This window comes from Phyllopteryx taeniolatus, chromosome 7, assembly GCF_024500385.1.
Source record: "Phyllopteryx taeniolatus isolate TA_2022b chromosome 7, UOR_Ptae_1.2, whole genome shotgun sequence".
Lineage (NCBI taxonomy): Eukaryota > Metazoa > Chordata > Actinopteri > Syngnathiformes > Syngnathidae > Phyllopteryx > Phyllopteryx taeniolatus.
The window spans coordinates 474,500-501,631 of NC_084508.1; the positions used below are offsets into that span (position 1 = coordinate 474,500).

Here is a 27,132-nt window from a genome sequence, read left to right on the forward strand (position 1 = left end):
CCCCATTGAAAATGTGTGGCGCATTATGAACCGTAAAATACAAAGACTCCGGACTGTTGAACAGCTGAAGCTGTACATCAAGCAAGAATGGGAAAGAATTCCACCTACAAAGCTTCAACAATTAGTGTCCTCAGTTCCCAAACGTTTATTGAATGTTGTTAAAAGTAAAGGTGATGGAACACAGTGGTAAACATGACGCTGTCCCAGCTTTTTTGGAACGTGTTGCAGCCATAAAATTCTAAATTCATGATTATTTGGTAAAAACAATAAAGTTTATCAGTTTGAACATTAAATATCTTGTTTGTGAGGTGTTTGTAGTGTGTTCAATTAAATACAGGTTGAACATGATTTGCAAATCATTGTATTCTGTTTTTGTTTGTTTAACACAACGTCCCAACTTCATTGGAATTGGGGTTGTGTGTATATATACAGTATATATATATATATATATATATATATATAAATATATATACAGTATATGTACAGTGGGTACGGAAAGTATTCAGACCCCCTTGAATTTTTGACTCTTTGTTGTATTGCAGGCATTTGATAAAATCGTTGAAGTTCATTTTTTTTCCTCATTAATGTATACACAGCACCCCTTATTGACAGAAAAACGGAATTGTTGAAATATGTGCAGAATTATTAAAAAAGAAAAACTGAAATATCACACAGCCAGTATTCAGACCCTTTCCTGTGACACTCATATATTTAACTCGGTTGCTGTCCATTTATTCTTATCATCCTTGAGATGGTTCTACACCTTCATTGGACTCCAGCTGCGTTTCATTATACTGATTGGACTTGATTAGGAAATCCACACACCTGTCTATATAAGACCTTACAGCTCACAGTGCATGTCAGAGCAAATGAGAATCATGAGGTCAAAGGAACTGCCTGAAGAGCTCAGAGATTGAATTGTGGCAAGGCACATATCTGGCCAAGGTTACAAAAACATTCTGCTGTACATAAGGTTCCTAAACGCACAGTGCCCTCCATAATCCTTAAATGGAAGACGTTTGGGACAACCAGAAACCTTCCTAAAGCTGGTTGTCCGGCCCAACTGAGCAATCAGGGGAGAAGAGCCTTGGTGTGAGAGGTCAAGAAGAACCCAAAGATCACTGTGGCTGAGCTCCAGAGATGCAGTCGGGAGACGGGAGAAAGTTCTAGAAAGTCAACCATTACTGCAGCCCTCCACCAGTCGCAGAAGCCTCTCCTCAGTGCAAGACACATAAAAGCCCGCATGGAGTTTGCTAAAAAAAAAAAAAAAAAAAAAACACCTGAAGGACTCCAAGATGGTGAGAAATAAGATTCTCAGATATAAATTTTTGGCCTTAATTGTAAGCGGTATGTGTGGAGAAAACCCGGCACTGCTCATTACCTGTCCAATACAGTCCCAACAGTGAAGCATGGTGTTGGCAGCATCGTGCTGTGGGGGTGTTTTTCAGCTGCAGGGACAGGACGTCTGGTTACAAACGAAGGAAAGATGAATGCGGCCAAGTACAGCGATATCATGGACAAAAACCTTCTCCAGAGTGCTCAAGACCTCAGACTGGACCGAAGATTCTCCTTCTAACAAGACTATGACCCCAAGCACGCAGCTAAAATAACGATGGAGTGGCTTCAGAACAACTCCGTGACTCTTCTTGAATGGCCCAGCCAGAGCCCTAACTTAAACCCAATTGAGCATCTCTGGAGAGACCTGGAAATGGCTGTCCACCAACATTGACCATCCAACCTGACAGAACTGGAGAGGATCTGCAAGGAGGAATGGCAGAGGATCCCCAAATCCAGGTGTGAACAACCTGTTGCATCATTCCCAAAAAGACTCATAGCTGTATTAGCTCAAAAGGGTGCGTCTACTAAATACTGAGCAAAACGTCTGAATATTTATGGCTGTGTGATATTTCAGTTTTTCTTTTTTAATAAATCTGCAAAGGTTTCCACAATTCCGTTTGTTTCTGTCAATATGGGGTGCTGCGTGTACATTAATGAGGGGGGGGAAAAAGAACTTAAATGATTTTAGCAAATGGCTGCAATATAACAAAGTGTGAAAAATTTAAGCGTGTCTGAATACTTTCCGCACCCACTGTATGATATACTGCATATGATATACTACCCTTTTCATTTTAATGTCTGGTGTCACTAAAGGTATAGTACCTGAAGAATGCATAAGCTTAATTATATTATAAAATGATTTTTGTGATGATCAAGAAAACCATGGAAAATGGCTAGATATCCGCTCTTAAATTTAATTCTTCTGAGCTATTTTCATTATCATCATTATGTTGCTGTTTTTCATTGCGTATGGAACCAGAACACTCCATCCATTTGGATATTAAGTGGTTTTCCTTTTGCATTTGAGTGGATTGTTACTCTTTTCGGACATCCAGATTTCCAAGGTGGTCTCCGGCAACGAGTGGGGCTTATTCCAAGCTCCAAGCTGGCCTTCTGTGCAGCGTTCACTTGCTCTAGGTCGTACCATGCTTTCGATGCTATCGATCTGTGTGCATTGAACGCTGAGTTTCCCTAACAGCACAGAAAAATCCACTGCATATAGCACTGACTTTGCTCGCACATCTGGAGCCTCGTTAGCTGCGAACCCTGAGGTTCCTGTACTTGTTGCTAATGCTAACGCATGCATGCTAATCCTCTGAGCTGACTGGTTAGCACACCACTCAGAGTGAGTAGTATCAAATAATTCCAAATAATGCTTTGTGTATCTTGTGAGTCGAGTCTGCAGGAGCTCTGCAGCTTGTAGGCATCTTCTCTTCCTGGGCAGCATGCACAGTTCCACATGCAGAAGCCTTCACACTTGACATTTTTAAGTTGTCGACAGACAGGCAGTCATCGGCGTACTGTCGGATTTTTGTGCAGTGGCCTTTAATACACTGAAGGAGTGCTATTGCGTATATATAATGTTTTTTTTAAATATGGCTAGAAAAATTTTAAAAACTGGTACCGTACTATTTTTGACGTCAAAATACCTTGGTCCGGTACTGTTATTGGTACTTGGTGCAACAGTACCGTCCACAATAGACAGCCCCCGTCCCAGCCAGAGCTGGTTGAGCTGGTGACCGTGCCAGGTGGACAGGAGGGCGGATAGGGGCATCCAACAGGGGGATGATAAGGGTGGGGGCATCCCAGAGGGCAGCCACAAGGCACGAGAGAGGACCCCCTCCTCCAGCACCCATCCAGGCCCCAGTAACATGGCCATGAGCATAGTGAATACCCATCTTTCCTCTATGACTGGCAGTTTCCCAACTGGCAGTCATTGCCTTGCCCCATGTTCGTGTGGCCCCCGTGTGATGTTGTGCATTAGGGGAGGCTGCCAGGCACTACTGCCCTAGAGCCTGCCACCCCCCCACCCCTGAGCCAAACCACAGAACTCTCCCTCCCCCCCCAAAAAAAAATCAGTTTACGTAGTACATTTAAAAAAAAAAGGGGGATACGTGTGTGTTATGCATTAAAACCTGGGGGGCAGACATGGCGGAGGAGCAAAGCGTCTTCAAAGCCCACAGAGCCACACAGGCCAGAACCGCAAGTACAGGTTCGACAGAGAGGATCTCCAATACATGCCTGTGTCCTTTCAACATGCGTTGCAGTCTAAAGTATGAGAACAATAATAAAAAACAGTCCTGAGGCAGCTGATGAGTACCGGCTGAGCCGAGCGGAATGCAGCTTTGCTGGTCACTGAAGCAAAAACTCGGGCGTGGGAAGAGTTTGGTGAGGCCATGGAGAAAGACCTCCGGACGGCTTTGAGGAAATTCTGGTCCACCATCTGGCGTCTCAGAAGGGGGAAGCAGTGCACCATCAACACTATGTATAGTGGGTATGGGGCGCTGCTGACCTCGACTCGGGATGTTGTGAGTTGGTGAGGAGAATACTTCGAAGACCTCCTCAATTCCACCGACACGCCTTCCCATGAGGAAGCAGAGTCTGGGGTCTCTGAGATGGGCTCTCCTATCTCTGGGGTTGAGGTCACCGAAGTGGTTAAAAAGCTCCTGGGTGGAAAGGGCCAGGGGGTGGATAAGATTCGCCCGGAGTTCTTAAAGGCGCTGGATGTTGTGGGGCATTTCTGGTTGACGTGCCTCTGCAACATCACGTGGACATCGGGGACAGTGCCTCTGCATTAGCAAACTGGAGTGGTGGTCCCCCTTTTTAAGAAGGGGGACCGGAGGGTGTGTTCCAACTACAGGGTGATCACACTCCTCAGCCTCCCTGGTAAGGTCTATTCAGGCGTGCTGGAGAGGAGGGTCCGTCGAATCTCAGATTCAGGAGGAGCAGTGTGATTTTCATCCTGGCTGTGGAACAGTGGAGCAGCTCTACACCCTCGGCAGGGTCCTCGAGGGTGCATGGAAGTTCGCCCAACTCGTCTACATCTTTTTTGTGGACTTGGAGAAGGCGTTCGACAGTGTCCCTCGGGGAGTCCAGTGAGGGGTGCTTTGGAGCATGGGGTACCGAACCCCCTGATACAGGCTGTTCGATCCCTGTAGGACCAGTGTCAAAGTTTGGTGCGCATTGCTGGCAGTAAGTCGGACTCGTTTCCGGTGAGGGTTGGACTCCGCCAAGGCAGCCCTTTGTCACCGATTCTGTTCATTACTTTTATAAACAGAATTTCTCAATTTCTAATTGAGATTCTGTATCTTCTTGACCTTTCCACCAGGCTGTAAAGGTGGATGTGATTACCGGGTTCTTAAAACAGTTCTGGTGTTTGGGGCTTGTAGTAATGAATGGGTTCTGAGAGTTTGATGTTATTGCACTCTATCGGTTCCAATTATAGCCAAGAATGATTCTCCTCATTTTGGTGTATTATTGTAATTGTATTGTATGGTATTGTAATTGGTTAGCCAAATAATAGTGTCTAAATTTGCGACCATTTAGCCCACCTTCCTGCTTGTTTTTCTGACGAGTGGATAATTCTCTTCTTTGAATAGAAATTTATTAGGGCAGAGTTTTTTTTCCAGGTTGGGAACCACTTTAATCAGAATCAGAATCATCTTTATTTGTCAGGTATTTCCAAAAAACACACAAGGAATTTGTCTCTGGTAGTTGGAGCCGCTCCAGTACGACAACAGACAGTCAGTTGACAGAGAACACTTTTGAGACATAAAGACATTGAGAAAAACAGTCACTGAGCAATAAAGGGTTGCTAGTTATCTGGTAATGCTGCCACATTTATTTTTTATTTTTTGACAATTGTGCAAAAAGATGCAAAGTCCTCTCACACTTAGAGCAGTTTGAAAGACTAATATTGCATTAGTTTGGTGCAATGACCATTGTGCAAAGGGCGCCGAGACTTCAAGCGAGTAGTGCGATAATCTGGGACAATATTGATTGTGCAAATGTTGCAGATACTCCTCAATCAGTGTGCAAATGGAGCAGATGCTACTCTGGCATGAGTGGTCAGTATTGGTCAACAACAGATATGCAAATAGTGCAGCGTGGCGAGACTACTACAGTGAGTGCACAAGTAATGTATAATTGGCCCCACAGAAATGTGACAACAAACTCAAGTCAAAAAATTGGCAGCATGTTGTAATGGAATTGTAGGTTAAGTGTTTAAGAAGTTGATTGCAAGAGGGAAAAAGCTGTTGGAATGTCTGCTAGTTCTAGTTTGCATTGATCGGTAGCGCCTACGTGAGGGAAGGAGCCGGAAGAACCGGTGACCGGGATGTGGAGGGTCAGAGAGGATTTTGCACGCTCTTGTCTTAGTTCTGGCAGCGTGTAAGTCCTCAAGGGTTGGTAGGTGGGTACCGACAATCCTTTCAGCAGTTTTGATTGTCCGTTGGAGTCGAAGTTTGTCCTTTTTTGTAGCAGCACCAAACCAGACTGTAATGGAAGAACACAGGACTGATTCAATGACCGCTATGTAGAACTGCCTCAGCAGCTCCTGTGGCATGCCGTGCTTTCTCAGAAGCCGCAGGAAGTACATCCTCTGCTGGGCCTGTTTGAGGACGGAGTTGATGTTGGTCGCCCACTTCAGGTCAGGAAAGACTGTAATTCCCAGGAACTTGAAGGTCTCGATGGTTGACACAAGGCAGCTGGACAACGTGAGGGGCAGCTGTGGCGAAGTATGCCTCCTGAAGTCCACGATCATCTCTACAGTCTTGAGCATGTTCAGCTCCAGGTTGTGTCGGCCGCACCACAGATCCAGCCGCTCCACTTCCTGTCGATATGCAGACTCGTCACCGTCCTTGATGAGGCCGATGACAGTGGTGTCATCTGCAAACTTCAGGAGTTTCATTAGCGCTGCGCTGAGGTGCAGTCGTTCGTGTAGAGAGAGAAGAGCAGCGAAGAGAGGACACAACCTTGGGGCGCCCCAGTGCTGATGCTACGTGTGGATGAGGTGGCCTCCCCCAGCCTCACCTGCTGTGTCCTGCCCCTCAGGAAGCTGTGAATCCACTGGCAGAATGCAGGTGAGACTCTGAGCTGGAGAAGCTTGGATGAAAGGACTTCAGGGATGATGGTGTTGAACGCTGAGCTAAAGTCCACAAACAGGATGCTCGCGTATGTCCCTGCACTGTCGAGGTGTTCTAGGATGAAGTGCAGTCCCATGTTGACTGCATCATCCGCAGACCAGTTCGCTCGGTAGGCAAACTGCAGGGGGTCCAGCAGGGGACCTGTGACGCTCTTGAGGTGGTCCAGCACGAGATGTTCAAATGACTTCATGACCACAGATGTCAAGGCGACAGGCCTGTAGTAATTTAGACCCAAGATAGTAGGTTTCTTGGGGACTGGAATGATGGTGGAGCGTTAATGTGGGTTTAAATGGAATCATCGAGAATAAATAGTTGATTTGAGGTGAGGTTTTAATTTTTTATTGTAGCTATTCTTCCCAGGATTGTGATGGGTAGGTTATTCCAGTGTTTTAAGTCAGCGGAACTATTTTTGCTTAAGTGGTGTGTGAGAAAAACCCCACAAAGACAAGATTGCTTCCTAACTTATTCTGTCAGAAAAAGATTTGCCAAAAAACTGTATAATTTCTGCTGCCTCTTGGCTTTTGAGAAAGATTTTATCTCCCAATAAGCCACCCTTAAGCTGCTGGACTGTGATGTGAGACATCCATCCATCCATTTTCTGAGCCGCTTCTCCTCACTATTGTCGCGGGCATGCTGGAGCCTATCCCATCTGTCATCGGGCAGGAGGCGGGGTACATCCTGAACTGGTTGCCAGCCAATCACAGAGCACATACAAACAAACAACCATTTGCACTCACAGTCACACCTACGGGCAATTTAGAGTCACCAATTAATGCATGTTTTTGGGATGTGGAAGGAAACCGGAGTGCCCGGAGAAAACCCACGCAGGCACGGGGAGAACATGCAAACTCCACACAGGCGGGGCATGGGATTGAACCCGGGTCCACAGAACTGTGAGGCTGACGCTCTCACCTGATGTGAGACATTTATTTGTCAATCAAATAACGCTGAAAATGAGTTTGCTGAAGTAAATTCCTGCCTGAATATTGATAACGTGTGCCGCTGTGCTTCTGATTTATAATCAGTAAACTTTCCCGTGTGTGTGTGTTATGGTGGGTACACACACACACAACTCTGAGTGCCGACGTTTTAACAGTGTCGCCACGGTCAAGTGAGCTTTTTAGCTCCTGCCCTTAGCTTGCTAGCTCGTTAGCTCGCAGGCTAGCAAATGTAATAAACAGTTAACTTTCCCTTAAGTGTTCCAGTTGTGTGCATCTACAGAGCAGAGTCCAGAAATTACTCCTGTGTCCATTGTACGATAACCCGCCTGACTCTGCCTCCGATTGGCTAGCACCAAGATAGGAGTCATACTCTTGATTCGCTGTGTGTGTAAGCTCTTCACCAACACACACACACACACACACACACACACACACATACATACAGTACATACATACGTAGGGCAGATGTCTATGGATTCATATTCAATATGCTTTATGCATCCATACTAATTTTTTTGCATCTCAGACATGGGACGCACATCAAACGACATCCCTGTTTAAATACTTGATATTTCCTATGGTATGAAGGTAATCTGTGGATGACACGAGTTTGCTGTTATTGGAAGTATTGTTCATTTTGTCCAATGGCTAGAGTAAAGCTATATATCAACAACAACCAGAAACGCTGCCGGCTTGTCTGGGCCGTAGCTCATCTGAGATGGACTGATGCAAAGTGGAAAAGTGTGGTATGGTCTGATGAGTCCACATTTCAAACTGTTTTTGGAAATCATGGATCGTGTCCTCCGGGTCGACGAGGAAAAGGACTATCTAGATTGTTATTGGCACAAAGTCAACATCTGTGATGGTATGGGGGTGTGTTAGTGTCCATGGCATGGATACCTTGCACATCTGTGAAAGGACAATTAATGCAGAAAGGTACAAGGTACAGGGTTTAAAGCAACATATGCTGCCATCCAAGCAACATCTTTTTCAGGGTTAGGGTCTTGCTTATTTCAGGAAGACAATGCCAAGCCACCTTCTGCATGTATTACAACAGTGTGGCTTCGTTGTAAAAGAGTGTGAGTACTAGACAGGCCTGCCAGCACTCCCGACTCCCATTGAAAATGTGTGGTGCATTATGCAGTGCAAAATAAGACATCCAGTATTGGAATTGACCATCCAGCAAGAATTCCATATACAAAACTTCAAAAATTACTGTCCTCAGTTCCCAAATGCTTACTGAGTGTTGTTAAAAGGAAAAGCGATGTAACGCAGCAGTAAACAGGCCCTGTACAAGCTTTTTTTGGAACTTGTTGCAGGCATCAAATTCAAAATGAGTCAATATTTGCAAAAAACAAAGTTTATCCATTTGAACATTAAAAATCTTGTCTTTGTAGTGTATACAATTGAATATAGGTTGAAAAAGATATATCCGTAATTTCACATGTATAATGTGCACCCGTGGCACGTTGGTTGACTGGTTAGAGCGTCTGCCTCACAGTTCTGAGGTCTGCGGTTCAATCCCCGACCCCGCCTGTGTGGAGTTTGTATGTTCTCCCCGTGGCTGCGTGGGTTTTCTCAGGGCACTCCGGTTTCCTCCCACATCCCAAAAACATGCATGGTAGGTTAATTGAAGACTCTAAATTGCCCATAGGTGTGAATGTGAGTGCGAATGGTTGTTTGTTTATATGTGCCCTGCGATTGGCTGGCAACCAGTTCAGGGTGTACCCCGCCTCCTGCCTGATGATAGCTGGGATTGGCTCCAGCACTCCTTGTGAGGATAAGCAGCTCAGGAAATGGATGGATGGATAATGTGCACCCATGTATAATAGGCACCCCCAAAGTTCACCTCAAAACCCTTCCACCCATGTTTAATGCATTTTTACAATGCATGATTTTGCTTCTACCAATATGATCAAAACATGAAGTATTACCTGTATTTTGATAAATTTTTAAAATAATTATTCTGAAGTTAAGCACTTTATTGGAACACGTAATACTTTCTTTTTATTTACTTGCTCTTATTTTGAAATTCACAGCCCTACTTTTATTTACTAAATGAGAAAACACACAGTTGTCCTCATATGTTTGATTACCCAGGCAGAATTTGTAAGATGGGTAAAACTGGGTAAAAATGGAAATGGTAAAGAAAACATGAAGGGCCAGGCCAAATACATATAATTTTATTTTAATGGGATTCAAATTAAACTGTCAAGCATTTCAGAAAAGCATTATCATTAGACAAAATATAACCATAAAGAAATTAATGATGGTTGTTGTTCAATCATCAGTCGTACTTAAAAAAAACAATCTTTCACAAATTCTGCCAGGTTATGTAAACATATGAGCACAACTGTACATATATGCAGTCATAGTACCCCTGTCATATTGGAATGAAAGTGTAGGCTACGCCTTTTTCATAATCTCTAGGTGGCGGTGGGATATTAGAATGAAAGTATACACCTTTCTAACAACCTCAAGGTGGTGGTAGTATATTAGAATTAAAGTGTACAGCTTTTTCATAACCTCTAGATGGCGGCATACATTTATACAATGTGAAAGTTTTTTCAATTTTTCCCTGTACCCACTGTATGTATAATGTGCACTATTGACTTTTGACAATTTTAGGGGGGGAATTCACATTATACACGAGAAATTATGGTACAAATCATTGTATTCTGTTTTTATTTACATTTTACACAATGTCCCAACTTAATTGGAATTGGAGTTTATATTTTTAAATGTTTCTTCTTAAAAAGCTGCTCATGAAGTGTCTCACTGACTGTGACAGCAGCCCACTCACACAATGCTTACAACACATTCATTTGTGGAGTGTACCAAAAACCATAATTAGTGCATGATGCTGCTTTACTTTGTTCGGGAGAGATGATCCCAAACATTATTGCGATCATCCTAAAACCAGTTAGAGGTTTCAGATCAAAATTCACTGTATTTTTGTTTTTCTTTCTTTTTTTTTAAAGAGATATTTTTTATAAAGGGTTCTGAAAATATTGTTGCTTGTTTTGTTGTTATTTTAGATCACAAAAGCCAGGATTTTGTAGGGTGCTGTGTAATTGTCCAATGTTTCTGTCTAATTAAATCATTTATATTTCAACAAAGTCTACAGATGCATTAAAGAAACAGTAGAATCCTTGAAATCATCTTTTTGAGTCTGTATATGTTTTTGATGATCCTGTTTTCCTCCTTCCTTCTCCTTCTTGGTCTTATAGGTCCCCTTACAAAGAAACACTCTGATGATTTAAGTGATAGTGACCGCGCAGCAGATGAAGGTATTTTCCATTTACTGACAAAAATGATTGATTTGCATGAATAAGAAAATCAAACTTCACTTTCTCTTTTTATTCTTAAGTGATTTTCCTAGAATTCTTGTAATTTTTAAAATGGCAATGCCTTTTCCTTTTTGTAAAATATACTTTTTGGCTGAATGTATTTGATCCTTTTTTCAGTTTTATTTTGATGTCTACTATATTGTCTTTTGACACTGTGTGTCTCGGTGTGTTCTTCTCTTCACATTTGTTTTTCTACGTTGCATCCGTTGTTACAAATTTCGTAAATATTAATCACACCAGCCAACTCAGAAAATATTTTGCATGTCATACATTAATCTATTTAATTTAAAATATTATGATTAATAAAATAATAATTACTGGGTTGCACTTTTGCTAACACTAAGATGTTAAAATTTTAGACACCAAAATAATGCATTTGCACTATACACGGGTGCATTGCATTAAATTAAAATATCGTGGAAAACTTGGAAAAAGTGAAACCATCAAGATTCACTCCACACAGTGTGAATTATTTTAAGATTGAATTTCTTACCATGTTAATGATTGCATCTTACAGCAAACAAAAGCCCCTAATCAAAATATTAAAATAGGACAATAATTTAAAAGAATTTTAATACAGAAATGTTGGGCTATTGAAAAGTATTCATCATTCATATGCAACCAATACTATTTTGGAGCTCTTTTTGCTTTAATTATTGCGTCAGTATGACGCGGTATGGTGGCGATCAGCCTGTGACACTGCTCAAGTTATATGGAAGTCCAAGTTGCTTTGATTGTCGCCTTCGGCTCGTCTGTGCTACTGGCTGGTGTTTCTCTATTTCCTCTTTGCAATACCCCATAGATTGTCCATGGGGTTCAGGTTTGGTGAGTTTACTGGTCAGTCAAGCACTGTAATGTCATGGTTATTTAATTATTGTTTTGTAGTTCTGGCACCTGGGGCAGGTGCCAAGTCCTGCTGCATCATGAAATCTCCATCTCCATCAAGATTGTCAGCAAAAAGAATCAGAAGCGTCTTTATTTGCAAAAGTATGTCAAAAACACAGAAGGAATTTGTCTCTGGTAGTTGGAGCCGCTCCAGTACGACAACAGACAGCCATTTGACAGAAGATACTTATGAGACATAAAAACATAAGAACACAGTACGGAGATTCACTGAGCAATAAAAGGTTACCAGTGATGTGGTAATGCCAATAAATTTTTTTGGGACAATTGTGCAAATGATGCAGAGTCGCCTAGCAATTTAGAGCAGTTTGAAATGACTAATAGAGCAATAGTCTGGTACAGTGACCATTGTGCAAATGCACAGAGACGTGAACAAATTTAAGCAGTTTAAAGTGACTAGTCTGAAACAAGCGGCACGGTGGACGACTGGTTAGAGCGTCAGCCTCACAGTTCTGAGGACCCGGGTTCAATCCCCGGGCCCGCCTGTGTGGAGTTTGCATGTTCTCCCCGTGCCTGCGTGGGGTTTCTCCGGGCACTCCGGTTTCCTCCCACATCCCAAAAACATGCATTAATTGGAGACTCTAAAATGCCCGTAGGCATGACTGTGAGTGCGAATGGTTGTTTGTTTCGATGTGCCCTGCGATTGGCTGGCAACCAGTTCAGGGTGTACCCCGCCTCCTGCCCGATGATAGCTGGGATAGGCACGCCCGCGACCCTAGTGAGGAGAAGCGGCTCAGAAAATGGATGGATGGATGGATAGTCTGAAACAGGATCAATTGTGCAAATGGTGCAAATACTTCTCAAGCACAGTATTGGTCAACAACAGATATGCAAATAGTGCAGTGGCGAGACTACTACAGTAAGTGCACGAATCATGTTTAATTGGCCAAACAGAGATGTGACAACAAACTCAAGACACAAATTGGCAGCATGTTACAATGGAATTGTAAGTTAACTGTTTAAGAAGCTAATGGCAAGAGAGAAGAAGCTCTTGGAATGTCTGATAGTTTTAGTTTACATTGTTTGATAGCGCCTACTTGAGGGAAGGAGCTGGAAGAGGTGGTAACCAGGATGTGGAGGGTCCAAGAGGATTTTGCATGCTCTTTTCGTAGTTCTGGGAGCGTGCAAGTCCTCAAAGGTAGATAGGGGTGTACTGACAATTTTTCAGTCGTCCTGATTGTCCGTTGCAGTCGTAGTTTGTCCTTTTTTGTGGCAGTACCAAATCAGACTGTGATGGATGAACAGAGGACTGATTTGATTTCTGCCTCAACAGCTCCTGTGGCAAGGCCGTGCTTTCTCAGAAGCCGCAGGAAGTACATCCTCTGCTGGGCCTTTTTGAGGATGGAGTTGACGTTGGTCTCCCACTTCAGGTCCTGAGAGACTGTAATTCCTGGGAACTTGAAGGTCTCAACGGTTGACACAGGGCAGTTGGACAACGTGAGGGGCAGCTGTGGCGTAGGATGCTTCCTGAAGTCCAGTCTTGAGCGTGTTCAGCTCCACGCTGTGTCAGCCGCACCACAGCTCCAGCGGCTCCACTTCCTTTTGATGCGCAGAGTCGTCACCGTCCTTGATGAGGCCGATGATGTTGTCTGAAAACTTCAGGGGTTTGAGAGCTGGCTGCATTGAGGTGCAGTCGTTTGTGTAGAGACAGAAGAGCAGCGGAGAGAGGACATATCCTTGGGGCGCCCCGGTGCTGATGGTGGTTGTGAATGAGGTGGTGTCCCGCAGCCTCTCCTGCTGTGTCCTGCCCGTCAGCAAGATGTAAAACCACTGGCAGATGGCAGGCGAGATGCTGAGCTGCAGAAGCTTGTAGGATAGGAGTTCGGGGATGATAGTGATGAACGGAGAGCTGAAGTCCACAAACAGGATCCTCGCGTAGGCTGCCAGTTGAAGTTTCAAAGACACTCCAGTCTGTGCAGTCTAAACAGCTTTGAAGTTCTATCTTTGCTTCATTGGTCCACTTCTTCACTGTTTTCACCATAGGCTTCACACATTTAAGTTCTTGCCTGTATGTTAGTATTAAGTGAATTAAGCAGTAATCAGACGAGCCCAGAGCTGCACGGGGGATAGCACGGTATGCGTCATTTAACATAGTATAGCAGTGGTCTGGGAATGTTTTTTTCCCTGGTAGGACAGTCGATGTGCTGCTTGTATTTAGGGAGTTCGTCGTTGAGTTTAGCTTTATTAAAGTCCCCAAGAATAATGAGGGGTTAGCAGTGAAGCATTTGTGTGAGCTTGAGGAGGAATGTAGACGAGTATGAAAGAGGCGAACACGTGCGGCGAGTAGAATGACTCACAGTTCAAAAAGATCGACTCCGGGCTGCAGTATGTGCTGAGCTCCGTTATTTCAGTACACCATTTTTCATTGATATAGTGTCCGATGTAGTTGAAAGCCCGGAAGCATTATGGCACCATCGGGGACGCGTTCACAAAGCCATGTCTCCGTGATGCACAGGGTGGTGGAAAGTCCAAAGTCTTTACTGGTCTTTGTGAGAAGATGAAGCTCGTCCATTTTGTTGGGTAGGGAGTGTAGATTTGCGAGGTGAATCGATGGGAGCGGCATTCGGAATCCTCTCTTATAGAGCTTGACCTGCAATCTGGCTCGTTTCCCTCTGTGGTGTCTCTTTAGCCTCCATACACCGTACACCGCGGCCGCCGCTCCGGTAAGTAGCTGATTGGATTTGTGAAAGTTGGTTTAAGAAAGTCCGGGGTAGACTCCCTCATTTTTAGCAACTCTTCCCTTGTGTAAGTGAGTCGCATAATATCTCCAAAGACGAGCGAAAAGCACAAAAACATAGACATACTAGAGAGCACGTAACCGAGCCGACCACACGGTTAGGCGCCATCTTGGATTATTTAAAAACCCATACCTTTCTGTCTTTTTATTTTACTTTATTTTTATCCATCCATCCATTTTCTGAGCCGCTTCTCCTCACTAGGGTCGCGGGCGTGCTGGAGCCTATCCCAGCTATCATCAGGCAGGAGGCGGGGTACACCCTGAACTGTTTGCCAGCCAATCGCAGGGCACATAGAAACAAACAACCATTCGCACTCACAGTCATGCCTACGGGCAATTTAGAGTCTCCAATTAATGCATGTTTTTGGGATGTGGGAGGAAACCGGAGTGCCCTGAGAAAACCCACGCAGGCACGGGGAGAACATGCAAACTCCACACAGGCGGGGACGGGGATTGAACCCCGCACCTCAGAACTGTGAGGCTGACGCTCTAACCAGTCGGCCACCGTGCCGCCCTTTATTTTTATTTATTTATTTATTTAACTTGTAAACAGCTTTGTTGACTTAGGACATCAGAAAACACAGTGCACCAATACCTGCAGATGATAAGGCACCCAACTATCAGAGTCAGAATCATCTTTATTTGCCAAGTATGTGCAAAAAACACACAAGGAATTTGTCTCTGGTAGTTGGAGCCGCTCTAGTACAACAACAGTCAGTCAATTGACAGAGAGCACTTTTGAGACATAAAGACATTGACAAAAACACCGTGGAAACTATACACTTGCTGGAATGTGTGCCTCGCCACTCTTCCTCCAGAAATGGAGTCCTTGATTCCCAAATTTAATGAAGCATTTGGGACTTCAGGCCATTGAGCAATAGCCCAGTTTTTGCCTTACCCTAGGTTCTATATTTGTCTGTAGTTCAGCTTGACACCAGGAATGTGGCACTTGGCCAAATTCCTTGCTATGTCTATTCATAGTGGCTCTTGATTCACTAACTCTAGCCTCAATCTACTACTTGTGAAATTCCCACAAATTCCTCAATCGGTTTTACTTGACAATCCTCTTGAGGCTATGGTAATCCCTGTTGCTTGTGCAAATTCTCCTACCATACTTTTTTCTTCCAATCAACTTTGTATTAATGTGCTCGGATACAGAACTCTGAGACCTGCCAGCTTCTTGAGTGATCCCCTTCAAGACAGCAGTCTTCCTCATGATTGTTGAGGCCATGAAAAAGGCTCAGGAATCCTTTGCAGATATTTCAAGTAATGTAGGGGTTTGGAGATTGACACCACTACTTTACGATAATTCACTGTTTATGAGGTACTGGATTTGGGGGTTTTAATTAGATGGAAGCCATAATCATCATACAGAGTATTGGCCCCCTTCTCAAATGCTTATATTTTTGCATAGTTTCCCCACTTTAATGTTTAAGATCATCAAACAAATGCAAATATCAGACAAATATAACCCAAGTGAACTCTCTGTGGAGATATTTTGGCCCACTCTTCCTTGCAGAATTTTTTTAATTCAGCAAAAATGCAGGGTTTACGAGCATGAACGGCCTTTTTAAGGTCATGCCACTGCATTTCAATCAGATTCAAGTATGGACTTTTACTAGGCCACTCCAAAATATACATTTTGTTTTTTTAAATTGACTTGCTGATGTGTTTTGGATCGTTATCCTGCTTCAGGACCCACGTGCGTGTCAGCTTGAGGTCACAAACTGATGGCTGAATATTCTCCTTAAGGATATTAAGTTAAAGAGCAGAATTAATGGTTCCATCAATCACAGCAGGTTGTCCAGGTCCAGAAGTAGCCCAAAACCAACACACTACCACCACGTCATTTTGTTGCAGCTTTTTAAAATCGTCTGTCCGACTTGATTTTGCCGGGACAGATTCTGTTTCAGTGATTTCTTGATTGAACAGGTCTGGAGGTAATCAGGCTTGGATGTGATCAGTGAAAATTAACTTGAAATTATGATTAGCCACAATTAATTCGTGATTTAACAAGGTGGGTAATGACTTTTTTTCCCCACACAGGGCCAGGTAACTTTGAATAGTTTATTTCCTTAATAAATGAAATTACCATTTTAAATTGACTTGGGTAATATCTGTCTGATATTTACATTTGTTTGATGATTTTAAACAAAGTGCAGAAAGTATGCAAAAATATAAGAATTTGAGCAGGGGGGCCAATACTTTTTCACGGCACTGTAATAAAAAAATAAAAAAATATGGTTTAATGAATCTATAGAATATGTTAGTTTCACTTTTTGAACTGAACGACTGAAAAAACGTCTGTTTTCTACCGTATTCCAAAGTATTGTAATAATAAAAAGAACCACTCTTTGAGCCGTCACCTTATCGTGGTGGAGGGGTTTGTGTGTCCCAATGATCCTAGGAGCTAAGTTGTCTGGGGCTTCACGCCCCTGGCAGGGTCACCCATGGCAAACAGGTCCTAGGTGACGGACCAGACAAAGCACGGCTCCAAAGACCCCTATGATGAGAAAAATGATTGGATTACGTTTTCCCTTGCCCGGACCCGGGTCACCGGGGCCCCCCTCTGGAGCCAGGCCTGGAGGTGGGGCTCGAAGGTGAGCGCCTGGTGGCCAGGCCTGCACCCATGGGGCCCGGCCGGGCACAGCCCGAAAAGGTAACGTGGGTCCTCCTTCCCATGGGCTCACCACCTGTGGGAGGGGCCATAGGGGTCGGGTGCAATGCGAGCTGGGCGGTAGCCGAAGGCGGGGACCTTGGCGATCCGATTCCCGGCTACAGAAGCTGCCTCTAGGGACGTGGAATGTCACCTCTCTGGGAGGGAAGGAGCCCGAGCTGGTGTGTGAGGTCGAGAAGTTCCGACTAGATATAGTCGGACTCGCCTCCACGCATATCTTGGGCTCTGGTACCAGTCCTCTCTTCCACTCTGGAGTTGCCCACGGTGAGAGGCGGCAAGCAGGTGTGGGTATACTTATTGCTCTCCGGCTCGGCACCTGTACGTTGGGGTTCAACCCGGTGGACGAGAGGGTAGCCTCCCTCCGCCTTCGGGTGGGGGGACGGGTCCTGACTGTTGTTTGTGCCTATGCACCAAACACCAGTTCAGAGTACCCACCCTTTTTGGAGTCCTTGGAGGGGGTGCTGGAGAGCGCTCCCGCTGGGGACTCCATCGTTCTGCTGGGGGACTTCAATGCTCACGTGGGCAATGACAGTGAGACCTGGAAGGGTGTGATTGGGAGGAACGGCCCCCCCGAACAGAACCCGAGCAGTGTTCTGTTATTGGACTTCTGTGCTCGTCACTGATTGTCCATAACGAACACCATTTTCAAGCATAAGGGTGTCCACACATGCACTTGGCACCAGGACACCCTAGGTCGCAGTTCGATGATGGACTTTGTGGTCGTGTCATCGGACTTGCGGTCGCATGTCTTGGACACTCGGGTAAAGAGAGGGGCGGAGCTGTCAACTGATCACCATCTGGTGGTGAGTTGGCTCCGATGGTGGGGGAAGATGCCGGTCCGACGTAGAAGGCCCAAACGTATTGTGAAGGGTCTGCTGGGAACGTCTGCGGAATCCCCTGTCAGAAGGAGTTTAAACTCCCACCTCCGACAGAACTTTGCTCATGTTCCGGGAGAGGCTGGGGACATCGAGTCCGAGTGGCCCATGTTCCACGCCTCCATTGCTGAGCCGGCCGACCGCCTGTCGTGGCGGCAATCCCCGAACCCGTTGGTGGACACCAATGGTGAGGGATGCCGTCAAGCTGAAGAAGGCGTCCTATCGGGCCTTATTGGCCTGTGGGACTCCTGAGGCAGCTGATGGGTACCGGTTGGCCAAGCGGAATGCAGCTTTGGTGGTCGCTGAAGCAAAAACCCGGGCATGGGAGGAATTCGGTGAGGCCATAGAGAAAAGGGCCTCACCGAATGGGGGCTGCCCTGGTTGACACGCCTCTGCAACATCGCATCGGGGGCTGCCCTGGTTGACACGCCTCTGCAACATCGCATGGACATCGGGGACAGTGCCTCTGGATTGGCAGACTGGGGTGGTGGTCCCCCTTTTTAACAGTGGAACAGTGGACCAGCTACACCCTTGGCAGGGTCCTCGAGGGTGCATGGGAGTTCGCCCAACCAGTCTAGATGTGTTTTGTGGACTTGGAGAAGGCGTTCGACCGTGTCCCTCGGGTGGTCCTGTGGGGGGTGCTTCGGGAGTATGGGTTACCAAACCCCCTGATACGGGCTGTTCGGTCCCTGTACGACCGCAGTCAGAGCTGTAAGTCGGACTCGTTTCCGGTGAGTGTTGGACTCCGCCAAGGCTGCCCTTTGTCACCGATTCTGTTCATAACTTTTATGGACAGAATTTCTAGGCGCAGCCGACGCGTAGAGGGGGTGCGGTTTGGTGGCCTCAGTACTGCATCTCTGCTTTTTGCAGATGATGTGGTTCTGTTGGCTTCATCAAGCCGTGACCTCCAACTCTCATTGGAGCAGTTCGCAGCCGAGTGTGAAGCGGCTGGGATGAGAATCAGCACCTCCAAATCTGAGACCATGGTCCTCAGTCGGAAAAGGGTGGCGTGCCCTCTCCAGGTCGGGGATGAGATCCTGCCCCAAGTGGAGGAGTTCAAGTATCTTGGGGTCTTGTTCACGAGTGAGGGAAGAATGGAACGGGAGATCGACAGGCGGATCGGTGCAGCGTCTGCAGTGATGCGGACTTTGGAGCTCAGCCAAAAGGCGAAGCTCTTGATTTACCGGTCGATCTACGTTCCTGCCCTCACCTATGAACGAAAGAACGAGATCCCAGATACAAGCGGCCGAAATGAGTTTCCTCCGCAGGGTGTTCCGGGCACGTCCCACCGGGAGGATACCCCGGGGACGACCCAGGACACGATGGCCTCGTAACGCCTCGGGATCCCCCCGGAAGAGATGGATGAAGTGGCTGGGGAAAGGGAAGTCTGGGCGTCCCTGCTAAAGCTACTGCCCCCGCGACCCGACCTCGGATAAGCGGTAGAAGATGGATGGCTAGATGGATAATAAAAAGAAGAATCAAGCAAATAAATTAAATCCTGCCAGGCAGGAAACTAAATGAGCGGTCACCATTTTTTTTCCAAGGATTACAGGGGTGCAATACAAGGATAGGCAAAAAAAATCACCAGAAAGGCCGGTTCCATAACCAGTTGCATGATGAAGACACACTGGTAAGGCTGAGCATATACAATTAAACACAAATGCAATTATGGCACAAGAGGGAGTATAGAAAAGGAAACAAGAAAAAAGAAAAAAAAAGAAAAAAATAATGGTTACCAAAATACAAGCCTTACCGACAGTGTTTCCTGACAGATTGAATGTCATTAGTTTTGGCCTTTTAATTTGTGAATCATTCTTTTTCCAGGGTGGAAGAACATACAGTGTGTCTTCCGTATTTACTTGTATATTTAACTAACTGTGTGAAGAAGGGTGGCACGTTGGACGACTGGTTAGAGCGTCTGCCTCACAGTTCTGAGGACCGGGGTTCAATCCCCGGCCCCGCCTGTGTGGAGTTTGCATGTTCTCCTCGTGCCTCCGTGGGTTTTCTCCGGGCACTCCGGTTTCCTCCCACATCCCAAAAACATGCATGCAGGCTAATTGAAGACTCGAAATTGCCCGTAGGTGTGAATGTAAGTGCGAATGGTTGTTTGTTTCTATGGGCCCAGCTATTGGCTGGCAACCAGTTCAGGGTGTGCCCCACCTTCTGCCCGATGATAGCTGGGATAGTCTCCAGCACTCCCGCGACCCTAGTGAGGAGAAGCGGCTCAGAAAATGGATGGATGGATGTGTGAAGAAGCCTGAAATTATTTGAATTTTCTGTTATCCCCAGAGGGTCACAATTATGGATACAGGCTCAAATGTACATACACCACTGCCACTATTTGATTATGTGTCTGTTAGCAAATTTTACCTCGACCAGACACTTTTTGGTTCATTTAACAAGCATCTGGCATAATTCTGTTTGGTTGGTTTCCTGGTTAAATATAGTTCACAAATCTTCAATAGCGTTGATGTTTGGAAATTTTGGCAAGATCATTCATAAAGCTTAATGTTAGCTTGTTTTTTCCACAGCAAAATCAGCTTTGAGATGTGTTTGCAATCATTGTCCCATGGAATGTGACCCAGTTTCAGTTGTCTAGTTGTTGATTTGAAGTGACGTAGAAAAATCGGTAGTCCACCTGCTTCATTACCCATCCACTTTCAAGGCAGCCGTGGCCCAATAGGGCAACCGTGGCCCAATGGTTAAGATCATCGCCTGCCACTGTGGGGGACCTTGGTTCAAGACCCCAACTGGACCGTCTGCCAACATCCCCCGGACTCACGGCTGTGGTGTCCTTGAGCAAGACACTAATACCCTGAAATGCTCCCCGGGCGCTTCAGCTGCCCCCTGCTCCAGTGTGTTCCACTAACATGTGTATATGTTCACTGTGATGGGTTAAATGCAGAGAACAAATTTCATGTGCATGCATGCATGCATGTTCATGACAATAAAAGGTGATTCTTCTTCTTCTTCTTTCTGCAGTGCACCAGTACCATTGGTAACAAACAAGCCTTGACCATGATACTGCAGTATTATAGCATTTGAAAACATTACCCTGACTTGTGCGGCCAATTACCAGTAGCTTACTGTTGTTTGAGCATAACAGTTTTGTACAGAAGCTTGTCCACTTTGTCAGCTGCAAATTTCAGTTAAGCCTGAAGGTGTCAATTCTGAAGAGGGACTTCTTTTTTTGACTGCGCCGTGTCAGACCTTGGTAATGTAAAAGCAGTTTCACCGTAGAAAGTGTAACAAAAGTTCCAGCAGTTATAGTTCATGGAAGATTTGAGCATTGGTGGTTCCTGGAATGTTCAGAACATCCTAATCAATGTCCTTTCATCTGAGGTTGACAGTTTGTGTCTTCTTGGTTGATCCTGTGTGCACCACCAGACCGTCTTGCCCACCGCGTTGCGGAGGTGGAGCCCGAGTGCACGTCATAGGACTTGAAAGATGGTGAACTATGCCTGGGCAGGGCAGAGAAAACTCTGGTGGAGGCCCGGTCCAATGAGTAACATAAATGCTCATCTTACTTTTGAATTGAAAAAAACAACATCTGAATGATTCCCAAGACGTTTGGGAGAATATAATATGGACTGATGAGATAAAACTTGAGCTTTTTGGAAGGTGTGTGTTACATCTGGTATAAATGTAGCACAGGATTTCAGAAACAGCATGATACCAACAATCAAACATGGTTGTCGTAGTGTGTTGCTCTTGGGCTGCTTTTCTCCTTCAGGACCTGGACAACTTGCTGTGATTGATAGAACCATGAATTCTGCTCTTTAACAGAGGATTTTCTGTTTTCTGAAGGAGATTGTTCAGCCATCAGTTTGTTACGTCAAGCTGAAGCGCACTTGGGTTCTGCAGCAGGATAACGATCGACTTCTTATGCGGCGGCACGATGGACGACTACACATCTGCCTCACAGTTCTGAGAACTGGGGTTCAAATCCCGGCCCTGTGTAGTATACAGTGCTGTGAAAAAGTATCTGCCGCCTTCACAAATTCTTTTTTTTTTTTCATAGTTCCCCCACTTTAAAGTTTAAGATCATCAAACAAACTTAAATATCAGAATTCAACACAGCATTTCAGAAAACGAACATCATACCAACAGTCATACGTGGTGGTAGTGTGATGGTCAGGAACTGCTTTACTACTTTAGTACCTGGAAGACTTGCTGTGGTTGATAGAAACATGAATTCTGCTCTTTACCAGAAAATCCTGAAGGAGATATTCGGCCATCAGTTGTGACCTCAAGCTGAAGCACACTTTGGTTCTGCAGCAGGACAACGATCCACAACACACCATAAAGTCAACTTCTGAATGGAAGGACAATGAAATATTGTCATACAGATGTGTTCAGGGCATGACTATTATGAAACGTGAAGTTTGGGACTTTTGGGAGCATGTGCAGAGGAGTTATCCAGCATTTCCTGTTTTGTGGCGAAGGAAATTTGAGACGCAACATTTTATGCCCCGTCCCCAGCATATAGTATGGAGAAATGAAAAGCTTTTAACAACTTTTAATGTTCCAGGGGACTCATGTACAAAAGTTGCGTACGCACAAAAACGTAGCGTCCGTTCTTTTTCAAGGCAAAGTTCAGATGTATCAACAGTGACATGACCGTGGAAATGTGCGGTGCCTCACGCCAACTGCATGGCTGGCGTATGCACATTTCTGCAGCTTTTGGTGCTTTGGCGACACTTAGAGGTGATGCTGGGAAACTGTAAATCTGTAAATCATAAATCTGCACACCAGAGACACATGAATAATTAGCGCTGATGAACAATTCATCCCTGGCAACATTTGATTTCAACAATGCAATTGAAGCAAGGACTCAGAATTAATTTGTTATCCAGTGTATTTAATGAACCACTGATATTTGTGAGGACACCTACTAATTGATCAAGGTAATCATTTATCTATGCCCTCACAATCGCTTCGTGACTCCTGCACATGCACTGAAAAAAGAGTCCTTTGAATTTACTTCATTTGAACATGCACATCAGTTGCACATGATTAAAATGTGTTTAAATTGACATAATTTACCCCTCTTCTCCGAAAAAAACATGATTTTTTTCAATGTGTGTGTCCTCTCCTGTGTATTAAAATAATAAATTGAGTAATCAAAAAGGAATTGTTTGATATCCTCTTTGATATGCTGATGTGCTTCTATTTGAATTCAAAAGATTTATTACAAATACCACACATACAACATTTACGCATGAACCTTTATCTAACAGGGCTGAGTGTAGGTTACTGTATGAACACATTTGTTATGAGTTCTAAAAAATACATGATATTAACCATCATAGTCAGCCATGTCCTCCCATCACCCCTGAGAGAGCAGCATCACCCATGATCGCAGAGATTCACTCCTTGAAGTGAGGCCCTCCGCGCCGGTTCTTCCGCCTTTTTTTGGCCACACTGTGGCAGTGGGCAGCTGTCCTCCGCTTCACATCCACCTTAATGTCTGACCACTTCTTTTTTAGTTCACCAAAAATCATTGCTCAGTTTCTGTTCATTTTAGCACATTTTAGATTTATAGGGGGCCAGATTTTAGTAATCGTGTATGAAAACTTTAAAATATCAAATTTTTCGCCATGCTCAATGTGCCTGCAATCTTTAGTTCGAATCGGAGCATGTTTAGGGAGAATAATAATCATGAAAAATCATAATTCCTACGATTACAATGGGACCCTTGCAGTGGTCGCTAATCTGGCTCTAATTAATAAAGAAAAAAATATATAACTCCTACAATTACAATAGGACCCTTACAGTGGTCGCTGCTCTGGCCCTTATAGCAAAGAAAATAAAAAAGAATAATTTCTACAATTACAATAGGATAATAATAACTAGAGCTACGAGCAGCTATAAAGGGTCCTCGCAACAGAGATGGGGGGACTCGAGTCAATTGACTTGACTTGAGTCAACTCGAGTTGCCAGTTTTATGACTTGCGACTCCAGCTCAGCGTCTCGCCTGCCATCTGCCAGTGGATTTACAGCTGACGGGCAGGACACAGCAGGTGAGGCTGGGGGACACCACCTCATCTACTCGCACCAGCAGCACCGCGGCGCCCCAAGATTGCGTCCACTCTCCTCTGCTCTTCTCTCTCTACACGAACGACTGCACCTCAACGCAACCGGCTGTCAAACTACTTAAGTTTGCAGACAACACCACAGTCATCGGCCTCATCAAAGACGGTGACGAGACTGTGTATCGACAGGAAGTGGAGCGGCTGGAGCTGAGGTGCGGCCAACACAACCTGGAGCTGAACATGCTCAAGACTGTAGAGAGTGATTATTGACTTCAGGAGGCATCATTCGACACAGCTGCCCATCACGCTACGCCCTGTGTCAACCGTCGAGACCTTCAAGTTCCTGGGAATTACAGTCTCTCAAGACCAGAAGTGGGAGATCAACATAAACTCCATCCTCAAAAAGGCCCAGCAGAGGATGTACTTCCTGCGGCTTCTGAGGAACCACGGCCTGCCACAGGAGCTGTTGAGGCAGTTCTACACAGTCGTCATTGAATCAGTCTGTGTTCTTCCATCACAGTCTGGTATAGTGGTGCTACAAAAAAGGACAAACTCCGACTGCAACGGACAATCAAAACTGCGGAAAAGATTGTCGGTACCCTCCTACCCACTCTTGAGGACTTGCATGCTGCCAGAACTAAGACAATAGCATGCAAAATCCTCCACATCCTGGTCACCAGCTCTTCCAGTTCCTTCCCTCAGGTAGGCGCTACTGATCAATGCAAAGTAAAACAAGCAGACATTCCAACAGCTTCTTCCCCCTTGCCATTAACTTCTTCAACAGTTAATTTACAATTCCATTGCAACATCCTGCCAATTTTGTCTTGAGTTTGTTGTCACATCTCTGTCGGGCCAATTATACATTACTTGTGCACTCACGCCACGCTGCACTATTTGCATATCTGTTGTTGACCAATACTGGCCACTCAGGTGCCTGAGTAGTATCTGCAACATTTGCACAATCGACATTGTCCCAGATTATCGCACTACTAGTCACTTTAAACTGCATACATTTCTTGAAGTCTCTGCGCCCTTTGCACAATGATCATTACACCAGACTATTGTTCTATTAGTCATTAGTCATTTCAAACTGCTCTAATTGGTAGAGGCATCTTTTTGTACATTGTCAAAAAAATATACATATATTGTACCGGCATTACCACATTACTGTTAAACTTTTATTGCTCAGTGACTGTATTTTATGTCTTTATGTCTCAAAAGTATTTTCTGTCAAATTTTTGCACAATTGTCAATAAAAAAATTAAAATGTACTGGCATTACTAGATAACTAGCAACCCTTTATTGCTCAGTGACTGTTTTTTGTCAATGTCTTTATGTCTCAAACGTGTTCTCTGTCAACTGACTGTCTGTTCTCAGACTAGAGTGGCTCCAACTAACCGGAGATAAATTCCTTGTGTGTTTTTTACATACTTGGCAAATAAAGTTGATTCTGATTCTGATGATTATTCTGACTTGCTTACCAAATACTTAAGACTTAAGAATTATCGCCAGTGGCGAAAAGGGAGATGATCATATTACAAAAATACATTAGAAAGAGCACACAGGATCCAAAGCTTTAATGGGTTTCGCAGTGTCTCATGGTCCTAATATACATTTTTTGACTTTATTTTAGCATACATATCTATATATTTCTTAATTGTTATATATTGTTAAATATTTTACATGAGTAGAAACTAGAGCTGTGCGATTATATGATTGAGATCGAAGATCGTGATAAATTTCCTGTCCATCTCGATTATCAGTTGTATGGATATTTCCTCGATCGAACACTGCGGGAATTTGCGTGACAACAGCCAGTCAGAGTCATCTTTCCTGCTTCACTTCCAGTTGCTAGTTGTGGGAGTAAACAGAAACTGCGGCTCCTCGGCTGGCCTGATCCGTAGCATAATCGAAACTCCCGGTCCGACCCAGTCATTGTCACACGTGGCACGCTGCTGCAGCATTGTCGGCGTCCACTTTTAGTTCCGGCTCTGGACCGGCGATGGAGGCGGCTGGCCCCTCGGCGAGTTTGCAACTTCGGTTGTGTGGCGACGTCTCCAAAGCGACATGGAGCAATGCTATTAACTAGCCAATGTGCCTCAAAAACGAGCAACACTGTGTTTACTTGTAGTACCACCGCCCAACAGATTATATGTGTGTGTGTGTGTATATATATATATATATATATATATATATATATATATATATATATATATATATATATATATATATACTGTGCACCTCCAAAAATACTCAGGACTTCAAATGAGTGCACTGTTTTTTCTACATTCATTGGAACGTTGAATGAAAATTGTTCTTATTTTTTTTACATTTATTATATTTGCCTTATTTATTTAGTATGCCAATATCATGTTGGGGTGACTGTTTTAAATATTGACTATGAGGAGTCTTGTTCAACAAAGGCGTTAATACGATGTGGAACTACTCTTTAGCTTCTTTAGTACAGAGGCTTTAAAACTGGCTTTAAAAGTTGAAAAATATATTTAAATGTTGTGATAAATTGAGATCAAACGATATGAAAAAAATTATCGTCCTCTTTTTTTGAAAAACCTGTGAATTATTTTAAAAGATACGCCTTTCATTTTATTGTTGGATAAATATTTTTGCAGGTGAAGTCCAAAAGGTAGTGACTCACTGTAAGTCAACAATACTTGCCATCGCGCGATTACGTAAGTTACGAAAAGTGGAGCCGAAACAGTACAGTCCTTTCCTTTGCTTGAAAGGAAGCTACTTCCCATGTCTCCTTGACCCTGTGACATATAAGTCAAGGAAAGGTGGCATAAAGATTGGGAGATTGGACTTTCTGAAGAGGGTCATAGGTTTTCTCTAGATCTACAAAGACACAAAATACCTCCTACTGACCTTCTCTATACTTCTCCATCAACACCCTCAGGGTAAATAATACATATGTGATACTATTCCTAGGCATGAAACCATACAGTTACTCACAATTACTCACTTCTGTCCTTAGACTAGCCTCCACTACTCTTTCCCATAATGTCTGTGTGGCTTGTCAACTTTATTCCTCTATAGTTTCCACAACTCTGCACATCATCCTTGTTCTTAAATATGGGCACCAGCACACGTTTCCACCATTCCTGCAGCATCTTT

The 27,132-nt window shown here is 44.4% G+C and overlaps 1 protein-coding gene across 5 annotated transcripts in view; it reads left to right on the forward strand.

The window, feature by feature from the left end:
• Nucleotides 1-27,132, forward strand: part of nlgn1 (neuroligin 1) — a 345,371-nt gene that overhangs the window by 138,547 nt on the left and 179,692 nt on the right. For 4 of the 5 annotated variants that reach the window (XM_061780578.1, XM_061780579.1, XM_061780581.1 and 1 more), the window contains one exon: nucleotides 10,654-10,713. The exons of the other annotated variant lie outside the window; for it this stretch is intronic. In XM_061780578.1, the coding sequence (XP_061636562.1) occupies nucleotides 10,654-10,713 (60 nt within the window). The remainder of the gene's footprint in view (nucleotides 1-10,653; nucleotides 10,714-27,132) is intronic. 5 annotated transcript variants of the gene reach the window in all.